The sequence below is a fragment of the Sinocyclocheilus rhinocerous genome, unplaced genomic scaffold (genome assembly GCF_001515625.1).
Source record: "Sinocyclocheilus rhinocerous isolate Xijiao unplaced genomic scaffold, SAMN03320098_v1.1 scaffold1102, whole genome shotgun sequence".
NCBI classification, from domain to species: Eukaryota; Metazoa; Chordata; class Actinopteri; order Cypriniformes; family Cyprinidae; genus Sinocyclocheilus; species Sinocyclocheilus rhinocerous.
In genome coordinates this window covers 435809-458679 of record NW_015640208.1, presented here as the reverse complement: position 1 = coordinate 458679, position 22871 = coordinate 435809, and the positions used below count along the sequence as shown (strand labels likewise).

At 37.8% G+C, this 22871-nt stretch overlaps 2 protein-coding genes across 2 annotated transcripts in view; one reads left to right on the top strand and one right to left on the bottom strand.

The window, feature by feature from the left end:
* LOC107752567 (synaptophysin-like) overlaps nt 1–8149 on the bottom strand; it is a 21144-nt gene extending 12995 nt beyond the window's left edge. The window contains exons 1-2 of the mRNA XM_016568574.1: nt 8028–8149; nt 6051–6116 (exon numbers count right to left, since the gene is read on the bottom strand). Coding sequence (XP_016424060.1) covers nt 6051–6116; nt 8028–8045 — 84 coding nt within the window. The 5' untranslated portion in view covers nt 8046–8149. The remainder of the gene's footprint in view (nt 1–6050; nt 6117–8027) is intronic.
* Nucleotides 8150–14509: 6360 nt separating this feature from the next.
* Nucleotides 14510–20694, top strand: LOC107752565 (NFU1 iron-sulfur cluster scaffold homolog, mitochondrial-like). The gene is made up of 6 exons (XM_016568573.1): nt 14510–14622; nt 17206–17272; nt 17347–17464; nt 17558–17621; nt 19686–19860; nt 20249–20694. Exons 1-6 carry the CDS (start codon nt 14510–14512, stop codon nt 20288–20290), a joined length of 579 nt encoding a protein of 192 aa, XP_016424059.1. The 3' UTR covers nt 20291–20694.
* Nucleotides 20695–22871: the final 2177 nt, after the last annotated feature.

The window sequence follows — 22871 nt, the reverse complement described above, 5'->3', positions numbered from 1 at the left end:
ATGATCCTTCAGAAATCATTCTAATATGCTGATCTGCTGCTCAAGAAACATTTATTATTATCATAAATCTTGAAAACAGTTACGCTCCATATTTTTTTGTGGAAATTGTAAATATTTTTAGGATTCTCTGATGAACAGCATTTATCTGAAATAGAACATTAAAGCATGTCAACATATTCTGTTACACCAAATACACAAAATAATGATCTTTAAAATAGCATCATATGACCCTTTAAAAGTCTTCACTGTCACTTTTACACAATTTTAACGGTACATTCACACGGGGCATCGGCGTCGACGCTTGATGGAGGGCGTTTCTGAAGCTTGGTGCTGACGCGACCGTCATAGTGACAAAAGCCAATCACATTAGTTTTCTGGTGTTGCATGAACGCGATTGGCTAGCGTCTGCACCAGGGCTGACGCCTGCGTTGGCGCTTGAAAACTTGAAAAGTTTTCAACTTCTGCCGTGAGCAACGGACCCAACGCGACACGACAGACCCACAATTAATTTCGGCAACGCTTGACGTCACTCCATTCAAAGTAAACGAGAGGCGTTGATGCCGACGCCCCGTGTGAATGAGGCGTAATGTATCTTTGATGAATAAAAGTTTTACAAAATTTTACTGACCCCAATTTTGAATATTTAAATGATATATTTAATAAAAATATGGTTTCAGATATTTCACTTGTAAAATTCTAATTAAATATATAAAAAAGTAGTTACATTTAAAATATAAAAACGAGAGAAAATACAGAATTGAGTAAATTATAGAGTGATTTTATGAGATGATTGACCATCTGCTGTATCACACCACTGACGGTTCACACCCTTTCCTCTGCTACCCAATCAGATGCACTGCTGACACAAGCACACTAGTGCAAAGTGTTGCACCTGTTGTCATGGATACTTAGCAAATGAGATGAGGTGACAAACATGAGGCATTAAAAAATTGTCACAATAATGTTAGTGAACGGATTGGAATTAAAGCAGTAATTACAGAACATCTAGCATTAGCAAATGTACTAAAGTCACAATGGTGCAGGCACACACACACACAGATTAGTTGGTCGGAGTATTTTTACCACACCCTCCCTTCACTGCAGGAAGATCCGATTGAATAGAAAATCCGGCTATTAATCTTACTGAGGTGCTTCACCATCTGTCACTACACAAGCTGTGCCGATCTACTATATGTCACTCTGCGCACACATTTACACACAAACACACACATAAGCTCTGTTCCTGAGCTGCCTCACGGCCTACACTGGTAGCATGCTAACAATCACGGAAATACATAGACAGTGACTCTACATGACACAAATGGCACTCTGCATGCAATTTATTTTAAAACATGATGAAATCAAAATTCACACTTCTTATTTTCTTATGGAATATTGCAGAGTTCATTATACATGGTTTATCCAGCAACCTGTCAATCCCATAAGATAGCAGCAATAGAGTGCATTAGTGCCAGACCACTTTTTCAGCAGCGCTGGTTCTGGAAGTAATTTTTTCCCATAGGGATATAAAAAGCCTTTGTTAAAGCATTATCAGCCATGAACCGAAACCAAGCATCTACAAAGTAAAATAACATATATGAACTCAATTGTAAAATATGTGTGTGTGTGTGTGGTGGTGAAGACGACTTGCTGAAGTGCAAACCGAGCATCAGAATGGGGAAGAAAGGGGATTTAAGTGACTTTGAACGTGGAATGGTTGTTGGTGCCAGACGGGCTGGTCTGAGTATTTCAAAAACTGCTGATCTACTGGGATTTTCACGCACAACCATCTCTAGGGTTTACAGAGAATGGTCCGAAAAAGAGAACATATCCAGTGAGCAGCAGTTGTGTGGACACAATTCCCACTGCCAGTTGTTTTACTCCCTGACCGAGGGCACCCTTGGCACGGATGCTCTGGCACACAGCTGGCCGCAGGGCTGTTTCCTTCCACCCTGAAGGTCTATGTGGCTGCCATTGCGGCTCACCATGATCCTGTTGACGGTAAGTCTCTTGGGAAACATGACCTGATCGTCAGGTTCCTGAGAGGGGCCACGAGGCTCAATCCGCCTCGCCCTCAACAAGTTCCCTCTTGGGATCTCGCAGTTGTTTTATCCGCACTGCAGAGAGCTCCTTTCGAACCCTTGCTTTCAGTGGAGCTAAAATTCTTATCATTGAAAACTGCGCTCCTGACGGCTTTGGCTTCGGTTAAGAGGGTCAGGGACTTGCAGGCATTTTCAGTTGACGAAGCGTGCCTGGAATTCGGGCCGGCCAACTCTCACGTTATCTTGAGACCCCGGCCTGGATACGTGCCCAAAGTTCCCACCACTCCTTTTAGAGATCAGGTGGTGAACTTGCAAGCGCTGCCCCCGGAGGAGGCAGTCCCAGCCCTGGCGCTGCTCTGTCCAGTACGTGCTCTCCGCACTTACGTAGACAGAACTCAGTGCTTCAGGACCTCAGACCAGCTCTTTGTCTGTTACGGAGGCCAGCAGAAGGGAAAGGCTGTCTCCAAGCAGAGGTTATCCCACTGGATAGTAAATGCTATTGCCTTGGCTTATCAGGCTCAAGACCTGCCATGCCCCCTAGGGGTGAGAGCTCACTCAACTAGGAGTGTGGCTTCCTCCTGGGCGCTGACGCATGGCGCCTCGCTAACAGACATCTGTAGAGCTGCGGGCTGGACGACACCTAACACATTTGCGAGATTCTATAATCTCCATGTAGAGCCCGTGTCCTCCCGTATACTTGCCCCTTCGGGCCAGTAAACAGGACCTGCTCGGTGTCAATTCGCTTACTGCGCCATTCCACTCCACGGACTGGATGCGTGCGCTATTCTCCTCAGGTGAGTTCCACAGTTCAGAACCCTGGGTTCCTCCAGCACTATTGGTGTCGAGCACTTGCGTGCATGCCCTGTCGGTCAGCCCCTGTGTTAGACTAGGTGCCTCCATGTGTCAATCCCACGTGTGTATTTCCACAGTAAGTCCCTCTCGGCAGCATGTGTCTTGGCTTTCAATTATACTGTAATGTTGAATGGCTATAATTAATAGGTAAAATTGAGGGGAAATGTATTTAATAGAGACACCAGTAGCAGTATTGGTATCAATACTTCATTAATAATATACTACTTAGTAAAAAGATGCCATTTAAACATATTTAAAATATACTATCTTTATGTTGTTTCTACATTAATTTGGATGTTCAGTGTGAAATTGTGACTATAAATATGCAATTAATCTTGATTAATTACAGAAAAATGTGTGATTAATTATTTTTTTTAATTGATTGATAGACAGCATTAATGTTTCCGATTTCAATTTAATTTCTAATTTTATAGGTCCCCTCAGAAAGAGATCGGAACCGCCCCCACCCCCTTGGCCCCCTTCAAATTTTCAGTTTGATAATTCGGCCATCAAATGAAGCTAATTATATAGCCCTGCTCTAATCTGTTAACATGGATGCGGAAAAAAATACGCACTGCAAACTGAGTATGTGTGAAACAGGTGTAACACGATGGCCTGCTACGTTTGTCGAACAAGAATCTCAACGTTTTTTAGGGACAAAAAATATATATATAAATCAATAAATCCGTTTGTTGTTTTTTTCTTGTAAGTAAAGTAAAGGACAAACTAAAAATATTATAAATATGTCAAGTCATAGTAGTAGTTATGACTGCCTGTTTTTGCAAAAAGAGTTTCATGGCCTGTAAAAAAAAATGTTGGCCGGTAAATTTTATCACGTCACCGGCCATTGGCAGGTGTGGCAAAAAGTTAGTTTTAGGCCCTGGCCATTTTGGAGAGTATCCACTGAACGTAAACAACGTATGCTATTCTGTGTCAGCTGTGTCATGCGGATATGTTGTTTTCGTTCAAATCAAAGCGTAAACAACGTAGAAAACGTGATGCAGCTGACACAGAATAGCAATTTTTTTCACCTTGATCGTGGTAATTACATTGCTGTCTATGGGAGGGTCAGAGAGCTCTCAGAATCCATCAAAAATATCTTAATTTGTGTGCCGAAGATGAACGGAGGTCTTACGGGTTTAGAACGACATGAGGGTGAGTAAATAATGACAGAATTTTTATTTTTCGGTGAACTAACCCTTTAAGTATTTTGACTTGAGAGCATAAGAAGGCTGACTCATTTGCGGTGCTTCATGGCAGTAGGCGGAGCTAAAGAGAACTTTTGGTGCGCTTTGCTGCAACTTTCTGATTGGTGGAATTTTCTGCACAGCATCATGGGTAATGTAGATTTTCACTATGAATTTCAGTATTAAACACGATTATTTTAAAAATAAGCTGAAACAATGTGGGCTGACAGCTACAGAAGCAAATACCATCGATTAACAACCTCACAGTAGGTCTGTCTGTAAAGGTTTATAAGTTCCGGAGCCCGACTGTTGTGCTCTATAGCAAAGGACAACGATCCAACGATCCAATCAATTTCCGATGGACCAAATTAAATCCCACCCTACATTTTTTCTCATTCAAGTAACAGTTGGATATACACTTCCTATGCATATCCTTTGTTACTAAGCTATTGGAGTGCACTCTGATTAAATGCAGTTTCATTGTATGAACAAAAAAATACTGTGACATTTTTTAAATATTTTGTGAACAAGCGAATATTTTGTAAATCTTTTGTGTTCCACAGAATCAAGAAATTCATACAGGATTGGAACAGCATGAGGGTGAGTAAATGATGATAGAATTTGGGTAAACTATCCATTTGAAATACACAAATACACAAAATGAATCAATGACATGGATCAGAATTGTTTCACTACTGAATTTAACTTTTTGATTGCTTTTCAACATGGGGGAATTAACATTTCAGCATTGATTTATTAACATTTTTTTTAACCTTTTTACAGCCATTTAGCATTAAACATTGTTTCAATGTTTTTCCGACAATCAAACAAAAACTGTCCACTAGTTCAACAACATTTCAAGGTTGAAGGTTGGTCACATGCTGGCTGGTAAGTAAATAAGTCCATTTTTTATTATAGTAATTTTATTATATATCAGTAATTATTTACAGTGATTGCCTAACTTCTGTGCAACTTGTGAATCTCTGTACACAATTAGTCACTGGCATAATATGGCACAAGCACCAGATGTAATGAACACAACACTTCATTATCCTGGGCTGTCTGAGTGTCTCAGGAAATGAAATGGGTTATTACTTGCACTGAGTGATTATATTCATTAGAAGGCAACAGGACTGACAAAAAAACAAGATAAAGTATATCACACAAACATTTTGCATTAATAAAGAGGCAAGGGCTACTACTTTATTTGTAGTATATATTGAAGGCTGTTGAAAAAAAATAGGTAATTTCCAAAAAATAAAACCAGAATGGAAGCATTCAATAGGAATTTCAGATCCACTAGGATCTTATTTGATTCCTAGAAACCTACTGGATATTGTGTGAACTCAACTTCGTTTGTATTGGAATAAAACATGAAATCCCAGAGATAGCGTTAGCAGTTTTCAAATCCCCACAGATTTTCTTTTAATTCTTTTTGATACACAATTATTTTATCCAGCTGGTTCAGTTAGGAACTTATACTTGCACCTAAAGGCAAAAGTACTTCACAACTTCAAACATACATAAACACACACTTTTGTAAGCTCACGTGTTTTCTGAAGATACTGGTGCACTTGAAATCTTACAACCGTAGAAGATTCATAACGGACAGCCTTGATTTCCTAGACCTCGTGACTGTAAACTAGCGTCAGGTTCCTCTCCGAGTGCCGGTTACATAAGCAGCAGTGACTGTTCACAGCCTCCCACACAAGCTGTGCACAATACCATGTGTACGTGTTGTTTTTACTGCCAGCTATAATTGAGAGAAACTAGATTTGCACTTCTTGAAAGAAAATACCAGTGCTTTCAGTAAAAGTGCAGTTTTACAAAGTTGCAAACCCAAATATCTAAAGATAATCTACAGTTTTGTAGAAGGAAATAATATGAAGGAAAGAAAATAGAAAAAGGCATTATATATTAAAAATAGCAAGATTAAAAAAAAAACCTTGCAAGGTCTGTAGTTACTCACCCATTGTAAGGCTTTAATAAATCCTAATGGCTGTTTGAAGACTGTGAACTGCCCGGTGGCGACCAGCTAAAAAATAAATACATAAATAATATCAGCAACAAAACATTCAGCTATAAAAGACCACGATGAGTAAACACAGCATACTTTTAAAAAGAGTACTTATTATGGATATAACATACTTTAAAAGAATATGCAGTACAGAGTGAACTCATGTTTTCAGACACTTAAATGCATGCTAACTGCAAGCAAATGAAAATGTACTGTAGAATATATTTGTATTTAAACTATAATAACTACAATAAGAGTGGCTTTAAATAGGACTATATATGTAATTTCAAAATCATTTCTATTGTCTTTGAAATATGGTTGAAGTGTACTGCTGAATGTACTGACAAGCATTTAAAAATTAGTACATTTAAAATATTTTAACTTTAAATGTAAAATCAAATAACACACTAGAGTTAAAATTATAAACAAGTACTGTACACGTGCTTTAGTATGTTAGTCAACACATCAAAATAAGTGCACTTCTGTAAAGCACAACAAAAGATTATTAAAACATAATGACTTAAAATGTACTGTAATGTAAAACTTTTTAAAAGTGTACTTAGCCATGAAAGTGAACTCTCTATAAATACACTTAACCTTTCATTTCATTAATATTATATTATCTGCAAGTAGTTTTTTAAAATATATTTATAAGATTTGAAGTACACTACAATTGCACATTAAGTAGAATGAAGCGCCCTTCTTAAATATCCATCTATTTATCTACAGTCTCTATCTGTGCAATGCATAGAGTGTTTACAGCTTATTACTTCTACTGAGCACGCTGTCACATATTTGAGTGGATAATGCAGGTATGTTGCATTTCTCTCGATACACTGTAACAACCTGACCGACCCTGGTGCCGTCAGAGCGCCCGCGAGAGGAGAGGGAGGCTTTGCGAGCATTAGAATTAGTCAAAGCTGCTTACCTCAACGTTTCCTTTATGAAAGTGCAACTGGCGAGCACATACAGGCCACAGGCCGATATATCTGACTCGCACCGCGGGCGCAAGGCCAGAGTGTCATCTCTCACCTTGCTCTTTAATGCAAACCATATGCCATCTGCTGTAACCCAGCGTGTGAGACCTCTGTTCTGTTACGATGTAATAACTGACAAACACTGTCTGGATAAATAGTATTCTGCAGTCCGATTCGTTTGAGAGAATCGGTTCTCTCGGGCGGTTTGACTCAAAGAGCTAGTTCGCCGAATCGTTTGTAGCGTCACTCAAAAAGCAGCATTTTAAGTTTCATTTTTTTCCCGTTATATAGATTGTTTATGATTCAATCATGTCATCCACTAAAAGTTCTCTCTTACACAGTCAAGTCGTTTACGAACTCTGTGGGAATCGGTTCGACCGAATCACTAAAAAGAACCGGTTCAAAAGACGATTCGCTCGCGAATTGGACGTCAGTGTAAATACAGATAAATAGCCCGCAGACGGCTCTAGTCCTTTAATGCCTCAACTCACAGATGCATCATGAAATTAAAGACCTTGAGCTAACAGCCAGTTTGGTCTATGTGAATCATACAGCACCCCGTTTGAAAATAGTTGCGCATTAGTTCCGTCATTCTCACTAAATATATATACTGCAGTATAAAATACCACCGTCGCAATGCACTGCATAAATCAGTGCTAGTGCTATTTAACGGTTTCACGTGAAATTTTTGTTTTGAATTGCCAACGGTTTTCTGTTGTGTTTTATTTGGTGGCATCCAGCAGGGATTCCCTGAAAGTCAACGAAACGTCGTGTCTAAGTATGTTCTTGTCCTGGTAAGTCATTCATTTAAACTCCGTTATCCGTCCTGTTAAAATCAAACGTCGGTCAGTCAAATAACAGCAGCCTGTTTGGTCTACATGCGAATAAGTGCGAGGAGTTTGCAGTAGATTGCAGAATTGATTCGGTGAATAGCTGTGATTGAAAGCCCTACCTGGTTGACAACATCCATCTCGACCGCCTTTCGCTGATAAGAGGATCAGACGAGTGGAGGTAGAGCGCCGCTACATCCGGGTCACCGCAGGAGCAGCGCTCCCAAACACCGCTCACGATAATCTCTCGCTCAAGTCATGCTTGTCTGAAGAAATTAGGTTCTTTTTTTCAGGATGGGCAGCCTCGAATAATACAATAATAATATACAACAATAATAGAACAATAAATAACAATACTAAATTAAATATTTTGTCAGACATACAATGTTATTTCTTTATACTGTCAGTTTCCCCCTTATTTTACTTACATAACACTGAACTGAACAATTGAAAATATTTTCGATAGACTGCATTTTAATTGTTTAAGTTCAACTGTACAGTAGGAAATTAAATGTCCATTATCTGCACACATTTAGGTATATTATGCATGATGTTGAAAAGTGAAACGTGTGAACAATTTGTTCAGTGGAGATGCATCAATGCATAACTAACTAAATGCATTGACTGGCTTTCTGCTAATCCTCAACAGCCATCATTTTGAACAAAACACTGTAAAACAAGGCATTATAATACATGTAGACAGTACTGGTCACCCTGATATATTGATTTATATAAGGTTCATATGTAGATCTGTTCATGCAGTATATTATTGATCCAGGTTTCCCGCGGAATTGGGCTACTTTAAAGGGGTCATATGATGCTGCTAAAAAGAACATTATTTTGTGTATTTGGTGTAATGAAATGTGTTTATGCGGTTTAAGGTTCAAAAAACACATTATTTTCCACATACTGTACATTATTGTTTCTCCTCTATGCCCCGCCTTTCTGAAACGCATCGATTTTTACAAAGCTCATCGGTCTGAAAAGCGAGGTGTGCTGTGATTGGCCAGCTATCCAGTGCGTTGTGATTGGCCGAATTCCTCAAGCGTGTGACGGAAATGTTACGCCCCTCACCATACTGTGATGCTGTGTCCCGGCACAACGAGACGAAAACATTAAAACCCAAACCCATTATAAACGAGGCATTTGTTGCTGTAACATGTATATGTATATAAAACAGACTGTGTTTATGATATGACTATATAAATTACCATATAGTGATTTTCCAATTTAAAATGTGACACAATCTCATAGCAACTATTTTACGTTTTAGCGAATAAATGGCTAAATCTGCTCATGCCCCAGTGAGGGTTATGTTGGCTTAGGGGCAGGCCTTCATGCTTACTTTTTCTAAAAATCGTATGTTACGATTCACATAGTATGAATTCATACAAAATCGCCACACCATAAAATACATATGTTTTCCTGTGAGACCGGGTTGGTACTGTATAATACATAACCGTGACTGTATGGACTGTTTTAGGAATGGGAGTGACATTTTTTGGGGCTAATTTTAATTTGACGATAATTCCAGCGTTATGCTTCAGGTTTAATGGTGAGTGCAAGGTAAAATGTACGTAGGCTAAAATTTACAACCACGATGATAACATTACACAAAACTGAAATTGCACGTCAAAATTACACATTGTCAATATTTTTTGAGACCCCCCAAAATTTCACAAATCCCGTTTTCAGGGGAGCCCATGTCTTATTAAGGGGAGCCGAGCTCCCCCTAGCTACCCCGTAGTTCGCACCCTGCCTGTAGAAGATGACTGGTCTGTGATCCGAGTAATCTGATAGGATTGTAATCAGTAATCAACTCTGAAAGGTATTGAGGAGCTAGATTTGTATTTGTATACAAACAACAAAATTTTGAATTAAATGCGATAAAGAATCGGTAGCCACTAGCCAGTGCAGAGAACGTAAAATAGGCCTGATGTGGTCCCTTTTGCGACTGCCCATGAGCAAACATGCAGCTGCGTTTTGGACCAGTTGAAGTCTATGAAGACATGAGACAGGCAGCCCATGATACAGCGAATTGCAATAATCAAGCTGTGATGATATAAAAGCATGAATTACAATCTCTAAACACTTTCTGCTTAGGAAGGGATTAACTTTGGCTAATCTTCAAAGGTGATAAAAATTGGAATTGACAACAGAATTTACTTGTTTGTTCAGCTTTAGGCCACTATCCAGAATAAAATCCAGATCCTTGACATCAAGTGAGCGATATGGAGTGAGAGAGCCCAAGTCTACAGCACTCAGATCAGTTTTCTCGGTAGGCCCAAACAGAACAATTTGTGTTTTGTCATCATTCAGGTGCAGAAAATTATTGGTTAGCCATGTTTTCAATTCTTGAAGACAGGCTATTAATTGATTTATGGCAGACCTGTCTTTGCGCCTAAATGGTATGTAAAGCTGAGTATCATCTGCATAACAATGATACGACACACGATATCTCCTAAATATAGAACCAATGGGTAACATGTACAGTGAAAACCGCAACGGTGCCAAAGTTGAACCCTGAGGGACACCACATGTAACATGCGCTACAGAAGAAGAATGCTTGCCTATATTTACTGAGAATCTTCTGCTGGACAGAAAGGTCCGAAACCAGTTGAGTACAGTGCCTCTAACACCAATGCAGCGCTCCAAGCGAGACAGCAAGAGACCATGGTCAACAAAATCAAACGCAGAGCTGAGATCTAACATCACTAAGGCCATAGTATTACCAGCATCAGTAGACATTAAAATGTCATTAAAAACTTTCAAAAAGGCAGACTCTGTGCTTTGTAGGGTTTTAAAACCAGACTGAAAAACATCATAAATACTGTTACTATTCAAATAATTTTGCATCTGCATAAACACTATTTTTCTAAAATGTTTGATAAGAACGGCAGATTGGAGATTGGTCTAAAATTTGAATAAACTTCAGGATCAGTTGAAGGCTTCTTAGGGATCGGTGACACAGAAGCTAGTTTAAAGCAATCTGGAACAGTCCCTGTCAAAAGGCAGTTGTTTATGATATTCACTAAATCAGGTCTGATTGTATCAAAAATTTGTTCTACATATCGTGAGGGCAAAGCATCATGAGGGGAAAAGGTGGATTTTAATTTTAGAGTGATTTCTTTACATGACTGTAAAGAAACTCATTCAAATTCACTCCATAGAGTAGTGGATAAAATGGGGTCTGGAATAGAATTCGCCATAAATGAGCCCAGGCATTTTTAACTTTATCTAAGAAGTAGTTTTCACATAAGAAGAAATCTCTGGAAATTGGGGGATTTAAAACAGAGTCAATAGTTGAAAATAGAATTCTAGAAGAGTAAGAGTTTTTGACAATAATTGTGCAAGGAGTCTTTCAGCATTTAATAAACTTTAAGCCCATCCTTCTTCCACTTGTGTTCACACTGGTGACATTGCTGTCTAAGCACCTGAATATCGCTGTTCATCCATGGTTGGGATTTACGTTTTAGATTGATAAGCTTTCGAGATGCAATAATGTCTAAGACATCACAACATCTGTTATTGAACAATTGCACCCGATCATCAACATTCAAGTGGGAAGAAACAAGATCTAAAGTAAGTGGTTGGTATTTCTCCAGATACATCTTAGAAAATGCATTACTGGATTGAGCAGTCAGAGTACGAGACCAGCATGCTTGAGTTGGTATAGTACTAGGTAGAGAAGGAAGAAGAGTAATGAACAGCACTGGTTTATGATCAGAGAAGGAAGTGTCACTAGTGACAACATCAGCAATAGACAAACCATAAATCAATATCATATCTAATGTATGACCAAGACAGTTGCGGGGAATCTCATTGAACATGAGACAATCTGCGAAGTGAGCGCAGATTACTATGGTCGGCTTTCCTTCGCCGAATCCAAGGGGAGTTGTGTCGTGAAAGGTAGACAGGTGAGTCCTGCAAGTTACAAGTCAAGTCTACACACAGTAGAATCCCGCGGAGAGTGGCAGTAAAAAGACATGGGAGACAATAAAAAGAATAGAAACATAAATAGCACAGAGAGTATGGATGGGCGATACCACTTATTTTGTTTTCGATACGATACTGATACTTTTAAAGGCCAGTATCATCGATATCGATACCCATATGATACTTTTGAACGGAACTTTTAAATTATGAAATTTATGAAATTATGAAATTATTAAGAGTAAAATGGGTAATGATACCCACTTAACTTTATATCTGAAACGCATTTTAACATTCAATATGCCTTAATTGCAACTTACTAGGTTATATTTTTGTTTACACATGGTTAAAATATGTTGACCCTAGTGGTAAGGTAACCATGGAAATCAAATAATATAGTTGAACTACGGTCACTTTAGTAAAACCAGCATGGTTCATTTTCATAAGGGACTGCCAGTGAAAGGCTGTTGCATGCATATAATGCAACCTTTTTATTCTGACAGCTATGATTTATATTAACATTACAGAATAGAACATGATCAATATATTCAATATGCCTTAATTGCAACTTACTAGGTTATATTTTTGTTTACACATGGTTAAAATATGTTGACCCTAGTGGTAAGGTAACCATGGAAATCAAATAATATAGTTGAACTACGGTCACTTTAGTAAAACCAGCATGGTTCATTTTCATAAGGGACTGCCAGTGAAAGGCTGTTGCATGCATATAATGCAACCTTTTTATTCTGACAGCTATGATTTATATTAACATTACAGAATAGAACATGATCAATATGAACTTTTAACATTCAATTTAAATAAATGTAATTGCACAAACTGTAGGCTACAATTATTGTGAAATAACTCAAACATATATGTTTTTTCTGTCCTCTGATAAGAATTGTTCTGGGCTGTCATCAGGGATGAGCAGTATTTCAGATACATGTATTTAAAATATTTATTTGAAATGCAAAATACTATTTTGTATTTTGTATTTTAAAACCTTTGGAAAAATTCAAATGTAATTTGTGTTTAAATACATTTAAGATGAGTATTTTTGTATTTTCTAAATATATAAAATACGTTGTGCCAGTCTTTATCAGGGTGCTGATTTTGTGCATCAACTAGTTCAGACACGCACCCTCCCCTGCCCTGAACCCCGACATTAATCATGTGAGCTGCAGCTGTACAGCTCCATTCAGCATTGAGTGAGTGACTTTTCTGGAATAAGATAAGATGAGGATGTCATGGTTAATTGTACATGTTGATTAAAGTTAACATAGTGCATCAATCAGATTTGCCTTCGGTTAATATGAAAGAAGAAAAGAGCACCGAATAGTTTTAGCCAATCAGTTTTGATCGTTAATCGCTTGTTGTTTTTATCAACTAGCTTGTCAAATGTGTTTAAAGCATTACTGCATGTTAGGGCTGGGTGATATGACAATACATATCGTGGCGATGATATAAAGTGTGAATAGTTCAATCAACTGTGAATTGATTGAACTTTTTCTAAATCGTTTACATAGAAAAAGGCCTATCGGTGTAAGCAAATATATCTGCAGCTTTTAGTGGGAAAACGTTGGAGTGGAAAAAGAAGCACGGACGAATGGTCGTCATTGCTTGGTGCAATCACACTTATTATACACACCCACTCACACACACATACACACAGAGCGAAAATGAGTCAGTGAACCCATGAACCGTGACAATAAGTGCAGTGTGCCGCAAAAGGAAATTCAAGTTCACACTGGCAGCACGTTGGCAGGCAGTTTTTTGTGCACGCTCCAAGACAAAGTGGAACGGCGACAAGTAGGCCTACACCTCTGACTAAAGGCCCTTTCACACGGGACGCAGCAGGCGGTTGAATCACCGTGCAGCTGCCGCTTTCTCTTGTAGTGGAAGCGGTTTGTGCAGTTGAAGCCTTGTTCATACTTTGCCTGCCTCTACACCGCGAACTTGCACTCCTCTCTAAAAGGTTGCAGCTCTTTTGACACTTGCTTGACACTTTTTACACTTGCTTGCCGTTGTATAATTTTGTGAAACGACAGGGGGGCAACTTGGAGTAATTGTTCTCCAAACCATCGGAAATCAGCGGTGAGAGGAAATAGTTTGCAGAGTAGTTTGTCAAACAATAATTTCTTGAGAAGTTTATGAATAATGATACTGATTGAACAATACTGATTGAACAATACTGATTATTGATTACAATACTGATACAAACACTGATGAATGGTACACCACAAAAAATATCTTCAGCTTTTGGTTTTATTGTTTACTTATTCTTACCAGGATGGACAATGCAACCAATGCACCAACACCTCTTTACATCCCTGTGAATTAGGTAAGAAAAAAGAGCCAATTACAAAACAAATCATCATTACATTTTCATCTTTATACGTTATTACATCACTTATAAATTTTTTTAAGCATTTAACGTAACTCAACAAAAACTTTTAACAAAGCACCATTGAAAGCCACCGTCCCACCATCCTCATGTGGCATTACTGTGGTACAACAACACCACCAGCACAAAAACAGAGACAGGGGTTAGCTGCAGGTCAGAGTAATGGGCGTACCGAAAGGTGAATGCTACAACAGAAACTAACCCCTAACCCTACCACTAACCTTAACAGACAGCTTTCACTACCAATTATAAAGACCTTTCACCATGCCCCAACCTTTCTCCACACCCAATGCTCCAACCTGCCATGACCCACACCTGCAAAAACGCACTAAAGCAGGTTTTGTCATCAAAGCATGCAATCTGGTTCACTTACGTCGGTGCTCGTGCTGGGGCTGGTGTTGTTTGGATGCCGATTTTGGAAAGTTTTTGCTGGGATGGGCATTTAAAAAAATCTGAAATTCGCTTTTTTGGCATTGCATTTGCAACCATGTGAAAACAGGGGGTGCTGCAGCCCCCTCAGCACCCTCCCACGTCCCTGGCTCCAACCCTAATTAAACACACCTGAACATAGCCGCGGGAACGTATTTTGTCCAGGGGGGCTGAGAAATAAAACTTGTGTGAGAACAAAAGCACAGAGTTGTGTTAGGCTATTTTGATTACCCCATTACCATAGCCGCGGGAACGTATTTTGTCCAGGGGGGGCTGAGAAATAAAACTTGTGGGGGAGGGGGGTCACGTGACAAGAGTGATGCAAGAAGACACACTATGATGGCGGATCCAAAAGAGTTACTTTTAATAAAACTTTCATTTCTTCGTTTAATAGCCTATAAGTGAGTGTCTTTATTGCAGGGTTTCCATGAAAAAACAAAAAAAACAATGACCCACAAACTAAGCATTCGTTTTAAACAAGGGAAAGTACCTTATTTATTTGGGTTACAACGCAAGGCTATATCTTATTCATTTTGTTAATAAAAGTTAGATGTTTAATATATGCAAATTTGCCATTGTACTATTTTATGGCTATGATCGTTTTAAGGTAGCCTGAGGGGAACTCCATATTCATTTTGTTTAGAAAAGTTCAGTTTCCTTATATTAGGAAAACGTTATTTAAGACATTTTAAGACTTTGTAAGGACCCGCGAACACCCTGTTTTTGCTGCCATGTTGACCACTGATTTGCTGTGAAGTAAAAAAAACAAAAAAAAAAACAAAAATTTAGCCTTAGTTCAAGGACATGTCAAAGAACAGTTTTCATTGAGCCTGAGTCCACATTGCTCCTTGCTCACTGTACTGGCTTTACAAGTCATTTCACTCTGCACTCATCTTTGAAATGCCTCTTGGGCATCCAAGTGCAGCTCCTATCTCTCTGAATGGGGTAACATCAAATTCTCAAACTGTTCACGAAGATTATAATTACATTTCAGATTTGAAATCACCAATAAAATCCTCCAACAACGGTCTCATAATTTTTTAACTATGTTCATAAAGCATTTAAAAAAAAAGTACTTTTCAGACTGCCGCAGCAAATGCGCATGCGCAGTCATACACGCGTATCTCAGAATAAACTATAGCAACCGGAGCTTCTAAAAGCAGTTGGGATGACGTGGTGACTTTTCGAATCAACGATTGGCTCTTTTATTTAGAAGGTGGGACTAATTTGCCATGTTGTGCGTTACACTTTCTCACATTGATGAGTAATAGGAGTGTAACATTTTCCTAGAGTCTTTGCTTCACCCCATCTTTTTCTACTCACCAATCTGGTTTTAATATCAAAATCAACTGCGGGCGGCAGATCCTTTTCCTATTTAGCGCCCAAACTCTGGAATAACCTACCTAACATTGTTCGGGAGGCAGACACACTCTTGCAGTTTAAATCTAGATTAAAGACCCATCTCTTTAACCTGGCTTACACATAACACACTAATATGCTATTTGATTTTCTGGAGGCTGATGTAATTGCTTATGAGTCATTCCGTGTCAAATCAACCAAATTTGGGAAACTTCCCCAGCTCAAATTTTTAATTTTGTTAATATTTTTTTCTGTAGAAAGACAAACATATATAATGATGAAATCCAAAATATTAAATATCACAGATGTACATTTACCGAGTAATCCACTATTATGTAGAGGGTGTCAAAATGACAATTTTCTGGCAGCATCATTATTTTATTTTTACACCGAGATTGGTAAGTCTAGTAAAATCTATTGGCTTTAGCAATCTTTGTTTCATTATATGCTAATGGTGACAGTTCAAAAATGGCGTTTTGTGTTTTTTGCCTCAAGTTTGCGTGCCTGTAACTCAAGAAGTATTAAAAATCTCTTCATCTCATTTTAGATTCTGGCTCTTAACAAGCTTTTCTTTTGGTATCTTCATTTTAAAGGCCCTATATGGTTCAATCCCTGAGATATGGGGATCTTAATGTAGCTCCATGAGTAAACTGGACAATTGTACACATTTTCAGTGGTCAAAAACCAATCGTGGGTCACTTTGCATACAGCTGATACTTTTTTCTTTTAAAAGAGGAATGTCTGGAGAACAAATAATGTTGAAACTAGCAATGTATCTCATTTTTTTCCCCTATCAGCTCAATTGAATAGAACAGACCTGTCTGAGTGCCATAAATATTATTTTTCCAAAGTTTGCATGACTGTGACTCTAAAAGTATTGACGATATCTTAATATCCTTCTAGATTCTCATTCTTAATAAACTTTCCTTTTGAAATCTTACTTCCCAAGGCCCATATAGTTCACTGTAATTTAAGAGACATAAAGGCAATTTTAAGCAAACTGAAACATAGGGTGCACAAAATATTTGTTTGAGATTATAATATGCTCTCCTTTAATGGAAAATATATGATATTTCTGAAGAAAATTGTTAGAAAAAATAAATACTGTTATCATCAATGGACATGAAATGTATCCTAAATTAGATAGTGCTCATGCTCTTTTCATTCTTCAGGCAGTTGTTCAGAATAGATGGAGTCAAGAGTGTCTTCTTCGGCCCTGACTTCATAACCATTACTAAGGTAAAGAACCGGCATTTTTTAACAGTATTTTAATGTAACTTTATTTTTAAGCATTCTATCTCTTTATCCTCCAGGCTGATGGTCAAACAGAGTGGAAAGTGATCAAACCGGACGTCTTCGCCACCATTATGGACTTCTTCACCTCTGGACTTCCTGTTGTCAATGAGGCAGATGCTCCACGTGCCGACACGGGTTAAACATTGCCTTCCCTTCTTTACTTCTCATTTTAACATCCTCACTAAATCCAAGATCGTTGAAAATGTTGTATATGCCATACATCTGCAGCTCCTTCTGAGGATGACGATGAGGTGGTGGCCATGATTAAAGAATTGCTGGACACACGCATAAGGTACCTTGTTAATGCAGGCTTTAAATGAACTTTATTTTATGTTGCATAAATTTAGTAGGTCATATAAGTTCTCATATCTCAAAAAGTGAGCTGCTTACTGCAATATACAGTAGACAGCTGCCTATAAAACCAGCATCCCAACTGAAACAGAACCACAGAAATGATTGATTTGTGACACTCTACAAAGGCAGCAACTTGCATTAAGCATAAATATGCACATAGAGTAGCACATACAAATATTGGGTAAATGGTCAATGTAACTATTTAAATATTAAACTGAAACAGAACCACCTCTAATAAGCATAACTAGGCCTATACATGAAGTAGCAAACACAAATATTGGGTAAATTGTCATTTTATTTATTAGTAAAGTATTAATATTGAATCTTTATAAATATTAAATAAAATGTATTTATAGGCAATGTTTATCTTGCTTTGTCTGCCACCTTGGATTTATGTTTACTCCTGAGCTTCTTACATTTAAAAAATGTATGCAATGCTCCATTAGAATATGACCAAAGCAAGGTATCGTTGAGCTTTCTAGGTTTTTGTTTAACTTGTACATTACCATCCACAAATTTACTTTTTCTAATACTTTTGAAATTAATACTTTTATTCGGCAAGGATGCAATAAGTTTATCGAAAGTGACAGTAAAGACATTTATGATGTTACAAAACAATTTCAGTTTCTAAGAAATGCTGTTTTTTGCAACGTTGTAATCATCAAAGATCCTAAAAATGAATCATGGTTTCCACAAAAATATGCAGCAGTAAAACTGTTTTCAACATTGATAATAATCGTGTTTCTTGAGCAGCAAATCAGCATATCAGAGCGATTTCTGAAGGATCATGTGACACTGAAGACTGGAGTAATGATGCTGAAAATTCAGCTTTGATCACAGAAATAAATTACATTTTACAATATATAAAAATATATTGTAATTGGTGAGCAGAAGAGACTACGGTGTTGTACTGTTAAGCTGCTTCATTCTAAATAGAACATTTTCGCGCAACAGGAATAGACTAAATGGAATGCTGTAATAAACTTGTCATATTTAAATGTAAATTCATTGTTTGACTCATTTTCACCAACTGAACATGTTGAAGTTGTATTTTTTGGGGTCTTGGAATGTCTAAGGAATGACATACTGTAATCTGGTGACTGTCGCTGTTGGTCTGCATCTGTCAGTGCATTGTGAATTTGCATTAAAGGTATAGTTCACCCAAAAATAAAAATTCTGTCATACGTCGTGGTACTCTCGTGAATGACCCGGAAGGGAAGAAATTGTTAGTCGTTATTTTTGTTTTCTCTGCGCACAAAAAGTATTCTCGTAGCTTCTTAACATTACGGTTGAACCGCTGATGTCACATGGACTATTTTATCGATGTCCTTACTACCTTTCTGGACCATTAAACGTTTCAGTTGCATTGTTGTCTATGGAGGATCAGAAAGCTCTCGGATTTCATCAAAAATATCTTAATTTGTGTTCCAAAGATGAGCGAAGGTTTGGAAGCCCGTTTCCGCCACTGAATAAAAAAAAGGTTATTGTGACTTTTTATCTCACAATTCTGACTTTTTTTCTCTCGCAATTCTGAGAACATATCAGTCCCCCCCCCCCATAAAATTGGACTTTAACTCCCAATTGGGAGTTCTAAAGTCAGAATTGCGAGATATCAACTCACAATTCTGACTTTTTTCTCAGAATTGCGTGATATAAACAAACAATTGCGAGTAATAAAGTCAGAATTTTGAGATATAAAGTCACAATTGCGAGATAAAAACTTAAATTTTTTAAAAAGAAAAAGTTTATATCTCACAATTATGACTTTATAACTCACAATTGCGAGTTTATATCTCAAAATGATGACTTTATAACTCACAATTGCGAGTTTGTATCACACAAATATGAGAAAAAAGTCAGAATTGTGAGATAAAAAGTCGCAATTACCTTTTTTATTTTTTATTCAGTGGCGGAAACGGGCTTCCATACGAAGGTCTTACGGGTTTGGAATGACATGAGGGTGAGGAATTAATGACAGACTCTATTTGCATGTGTACTTCAGGCCCACAGTGCAGGAGGATGGTGGTGACGTGTTGTATCGGGGTTTCGAGGATGGCATTGTAAAGCTGAAGCTGCAGGGTTCCTGCACCAGCTGTCCCAGCTCCATCATCACGCTGAAGAGCGGCGTCCAGAATATGCTGCAATTCTACGTTCCCGAGGTGGAAGGAGTCGAGCAGGTGAGGAGTTAGAACGGATAGTCCGCTCTCAAGTTGTTTCAAACCTGTATGACTTTCTTCCTTCTGTGGAACATGAAAAGATGTGTTGAAGAATGTGGGTAACCAAAGAGTTTCGGTTCTCATAGACTTCCATTGTACTTTTTGGCCACACGATGGATGCCAATGGGAACCAAAGCTGTTTGGTAACCAACATTCTTCAAAATATAATTTTTACGTTTCATAGAAGAAAGTCATACAAGTTTGGAATGACATGAAGGTGGGTAAATGATGCCAGAATTCTCATTTTTGGGTGAACTAATTTTCTTGCAACGATGTCCCCCTATGGTTTTGTGATTCACTCAGCTGTAAGTTATGTTTCTGAGCTAATATTGTGCCTTTAATCTTGTAGGTGAAGGAAGAGGATGTGGATGTTGAAAAAGAAGTCCAGTGATATGAGTTTCAGTTGACTTCATCCTTTCTTCCTAATAAATTACCTAGCACACTTCAATGTCCGATCATGTAGAAGGAGTCTTGAGTTTAGCAGAGACTACTCGGTTACACAGCAGTAAGGAAAATGGACAAATCTGTGTCCTCACATTCCTTTAAACACGTATGTATTAGCTACAGACATTGATATTAAATCAAGTGTGCAGCAAATGTTTTTTAGCCTACACTTTTGGATGGACTGTTTGGTTGGTGCTGTAATAGGTTTGGGGTTGGTCGCCGATTATATTTGATAGATTTTCACTCGTTGCACTGGTTAAAACAAAAGGCAGAATTTCATGTATTTGTGCACATATTAAGAAATCGACTGTTTTCATGCTTAATATATTTTCAGGAAACCTGATTGTATCATGGGTCATTCTACATTTAAAAAAAAATTAGAATTATTTAATAGAGATTAAATTTGTAAGATTAATAAATAATGAATCTTGTTTTTTTCATTTGATAGAAGGATACACTAAATAAATGAAAAACATAAAATTCAAAATAATTTTCATTCACCGTTGGCTGAAGTGCTCTTCTGTCGGTGCTTTTGTACCTTGTTAGATGAAACGCTTGTATTCCTCATTTGTTGTTCAGATAACAGCATCTGCTCAAAGAATAAATATAACTGTATATTTCAAGGGAATAATCGACAATTATGAGTTTTGTCATAATCGTGCAGCCCTAATTACTGTATGTAATTATAATATTACTTCAAAATATGTTCAGAAAATATGTCTTTGAAAAATATGTTCAAAGACATTTTGATTAGTGGCTATTCAAAATGGCTCTTCAAGTATTCTAATATTTTTTTATGGACTTGCAGAAGAAAATATTGCATGTAGAAACTATTTGGTCTGTGGCTAGCCTGTTATACAGGATCAAATGGATAAATATTAAAGATAAAGAAATAAAACAGGATATATGAATGATAAATATATGTTTAAAAATATTATAGTTTTGGTTTTGGCTTCTGATTGGACAGCACAGTGTTCCGGTTACTATAATGTGAACAGCTGTTCACCAAATCACTACATAGCTCCCATAGAGGATTATTATTTTTGTTGCATAGCAACATTTTGATATGATGAAGTGGGATTGGATGAACCATTATCCACCCCTTTTTTTCTTAACACCATAATGCATCCTGAAGAAGACGAGGAATCATCATATCCAACTTGAATCTAATGAGAGAACAATTTAAGCGTTAATAATCCAAAAAACTCCACAGAGAGAGCATTTTCTTTTTTCAGACTCACAAAGCTGAGTTCCTCCTCACTCATGTTTAGTTGTACCCAATATTAAAAACATCCTCACCTTCTCAATCAGAAAACAGCAATAAAAACGAGGTGACACAACATGACTCAAGCATTACTGCTGGTTAAAGTAAGATAAGCTGACCTCTGCTGCTGGCATGATATTATTAGTTGTGTTTTGTATCACCAGCAGAGGGCGCTATAGAACTATACAAACAGCGGCAATAAAGTTAAGTTTATTTATAAAGCACATTTAAAAAAGGCCACAGGCGACCAAAGTGCTGTACAAGTTAGAATAAAAAAAATAAAAAATTAAGTACACTAATAGCAGCAAAACAGTTAAAACTGAACACTCTTATAAACTAAAAGCAGCAGAGAATATATAAGTTTTGAGACATGACTTTAACTCAGACAAAGTGGAAACCGATCTAATATAGAGTGGGAGCTTGTTCCACAGTGTGGGGCCGGCCACTTCAAAGGCTCGGTTACCCCTCGATTTTAGCTTTTTCGATTTTAGTTTTGGGTGTCTGAAGGAGGAGTTTATCTTTGGATCTAAGGCCTCTGGTGGGAGAGTAGGGGTGAAGTAGATCGGACAAATAAGAAGGTGCTAAATCATTTAATGATTTATATACCAGTAATAAAGTTAAACTCAATTCTCAAATGAATCGGAAGCCAGTGAAGGGATCTCAGAAGGGGGGTAGCGTGATCAAATTTCCTCTTTCCCTTCAGGAATCCCGCCGCAGCATTTTGAACGACCTGTAAGCGTGCCGTTTGGGACTTAGATATGCCAAAATAGAGGGAATTGCAGTAATCCAGGCGAGAGGTAATAAGAGCATGGATAGCAATCTCCAAGGAGCGCTTGGGTAGAAAGGATTTGATTTTCAATAGAGAACGAAGAAAGAAAAAGCTGGACCCATTGACTGCGCTAATCTGCTTGTCAAATTTGAGGCAACTATCTAACATCACACCTAGGTTCCGTACTTGGGGAGAGATGAATTGATTTAAAGATTTAAAGTCAAGGTGATTTCTTGGCCTGAATTCTGAGGGGTCAAAAACAATGACTTCTGTTTTGTCTGAGTTCAGAAAAAGAAAATTCTTGGCAAGCCAAGTTTTCACATCCTCAAGACATGGACAAGGTTGCCTAGAGCACTCTTATTTCCTAGACACAGGCATATAGATTTGCATATCATCGGCATAGCAATGAAATGAGACATTATGTTTCCTAAAAATGGAACCCAGAGGGAGAAGATAAAGAGAAAAAAGGACAGGAGCTAAAACAGCCTTGAGGCA

What these genes read in the sequence shown, in the direction of transcription:
- LOC107752565 (XM_016568573.1), top strand. Translation starts at nt 14,510, where the DNA reads ATGCCCCAACCTTTCTCCACACCCAATGCTCCAACCTGCCATGACCCA. An exon ending in TGCTCCACGTGCCGACACGG is followed by an intron (nt 17,465 to 17,557) that starts GTTAAACATTGC and finishes ATACATCTGCAG; the next exon opens with CTCCTTCTGAGGATGACGAT. An exon ending in AGGTGGAAGGAGTCGAGCAG is followed by an intron (nt 19,861 to 20,248) that starts GTGAGGAGTTAG and finishes TTAATCTTGTAG; the next exon opens with GTGAAGGAAGAGGATGTGGA.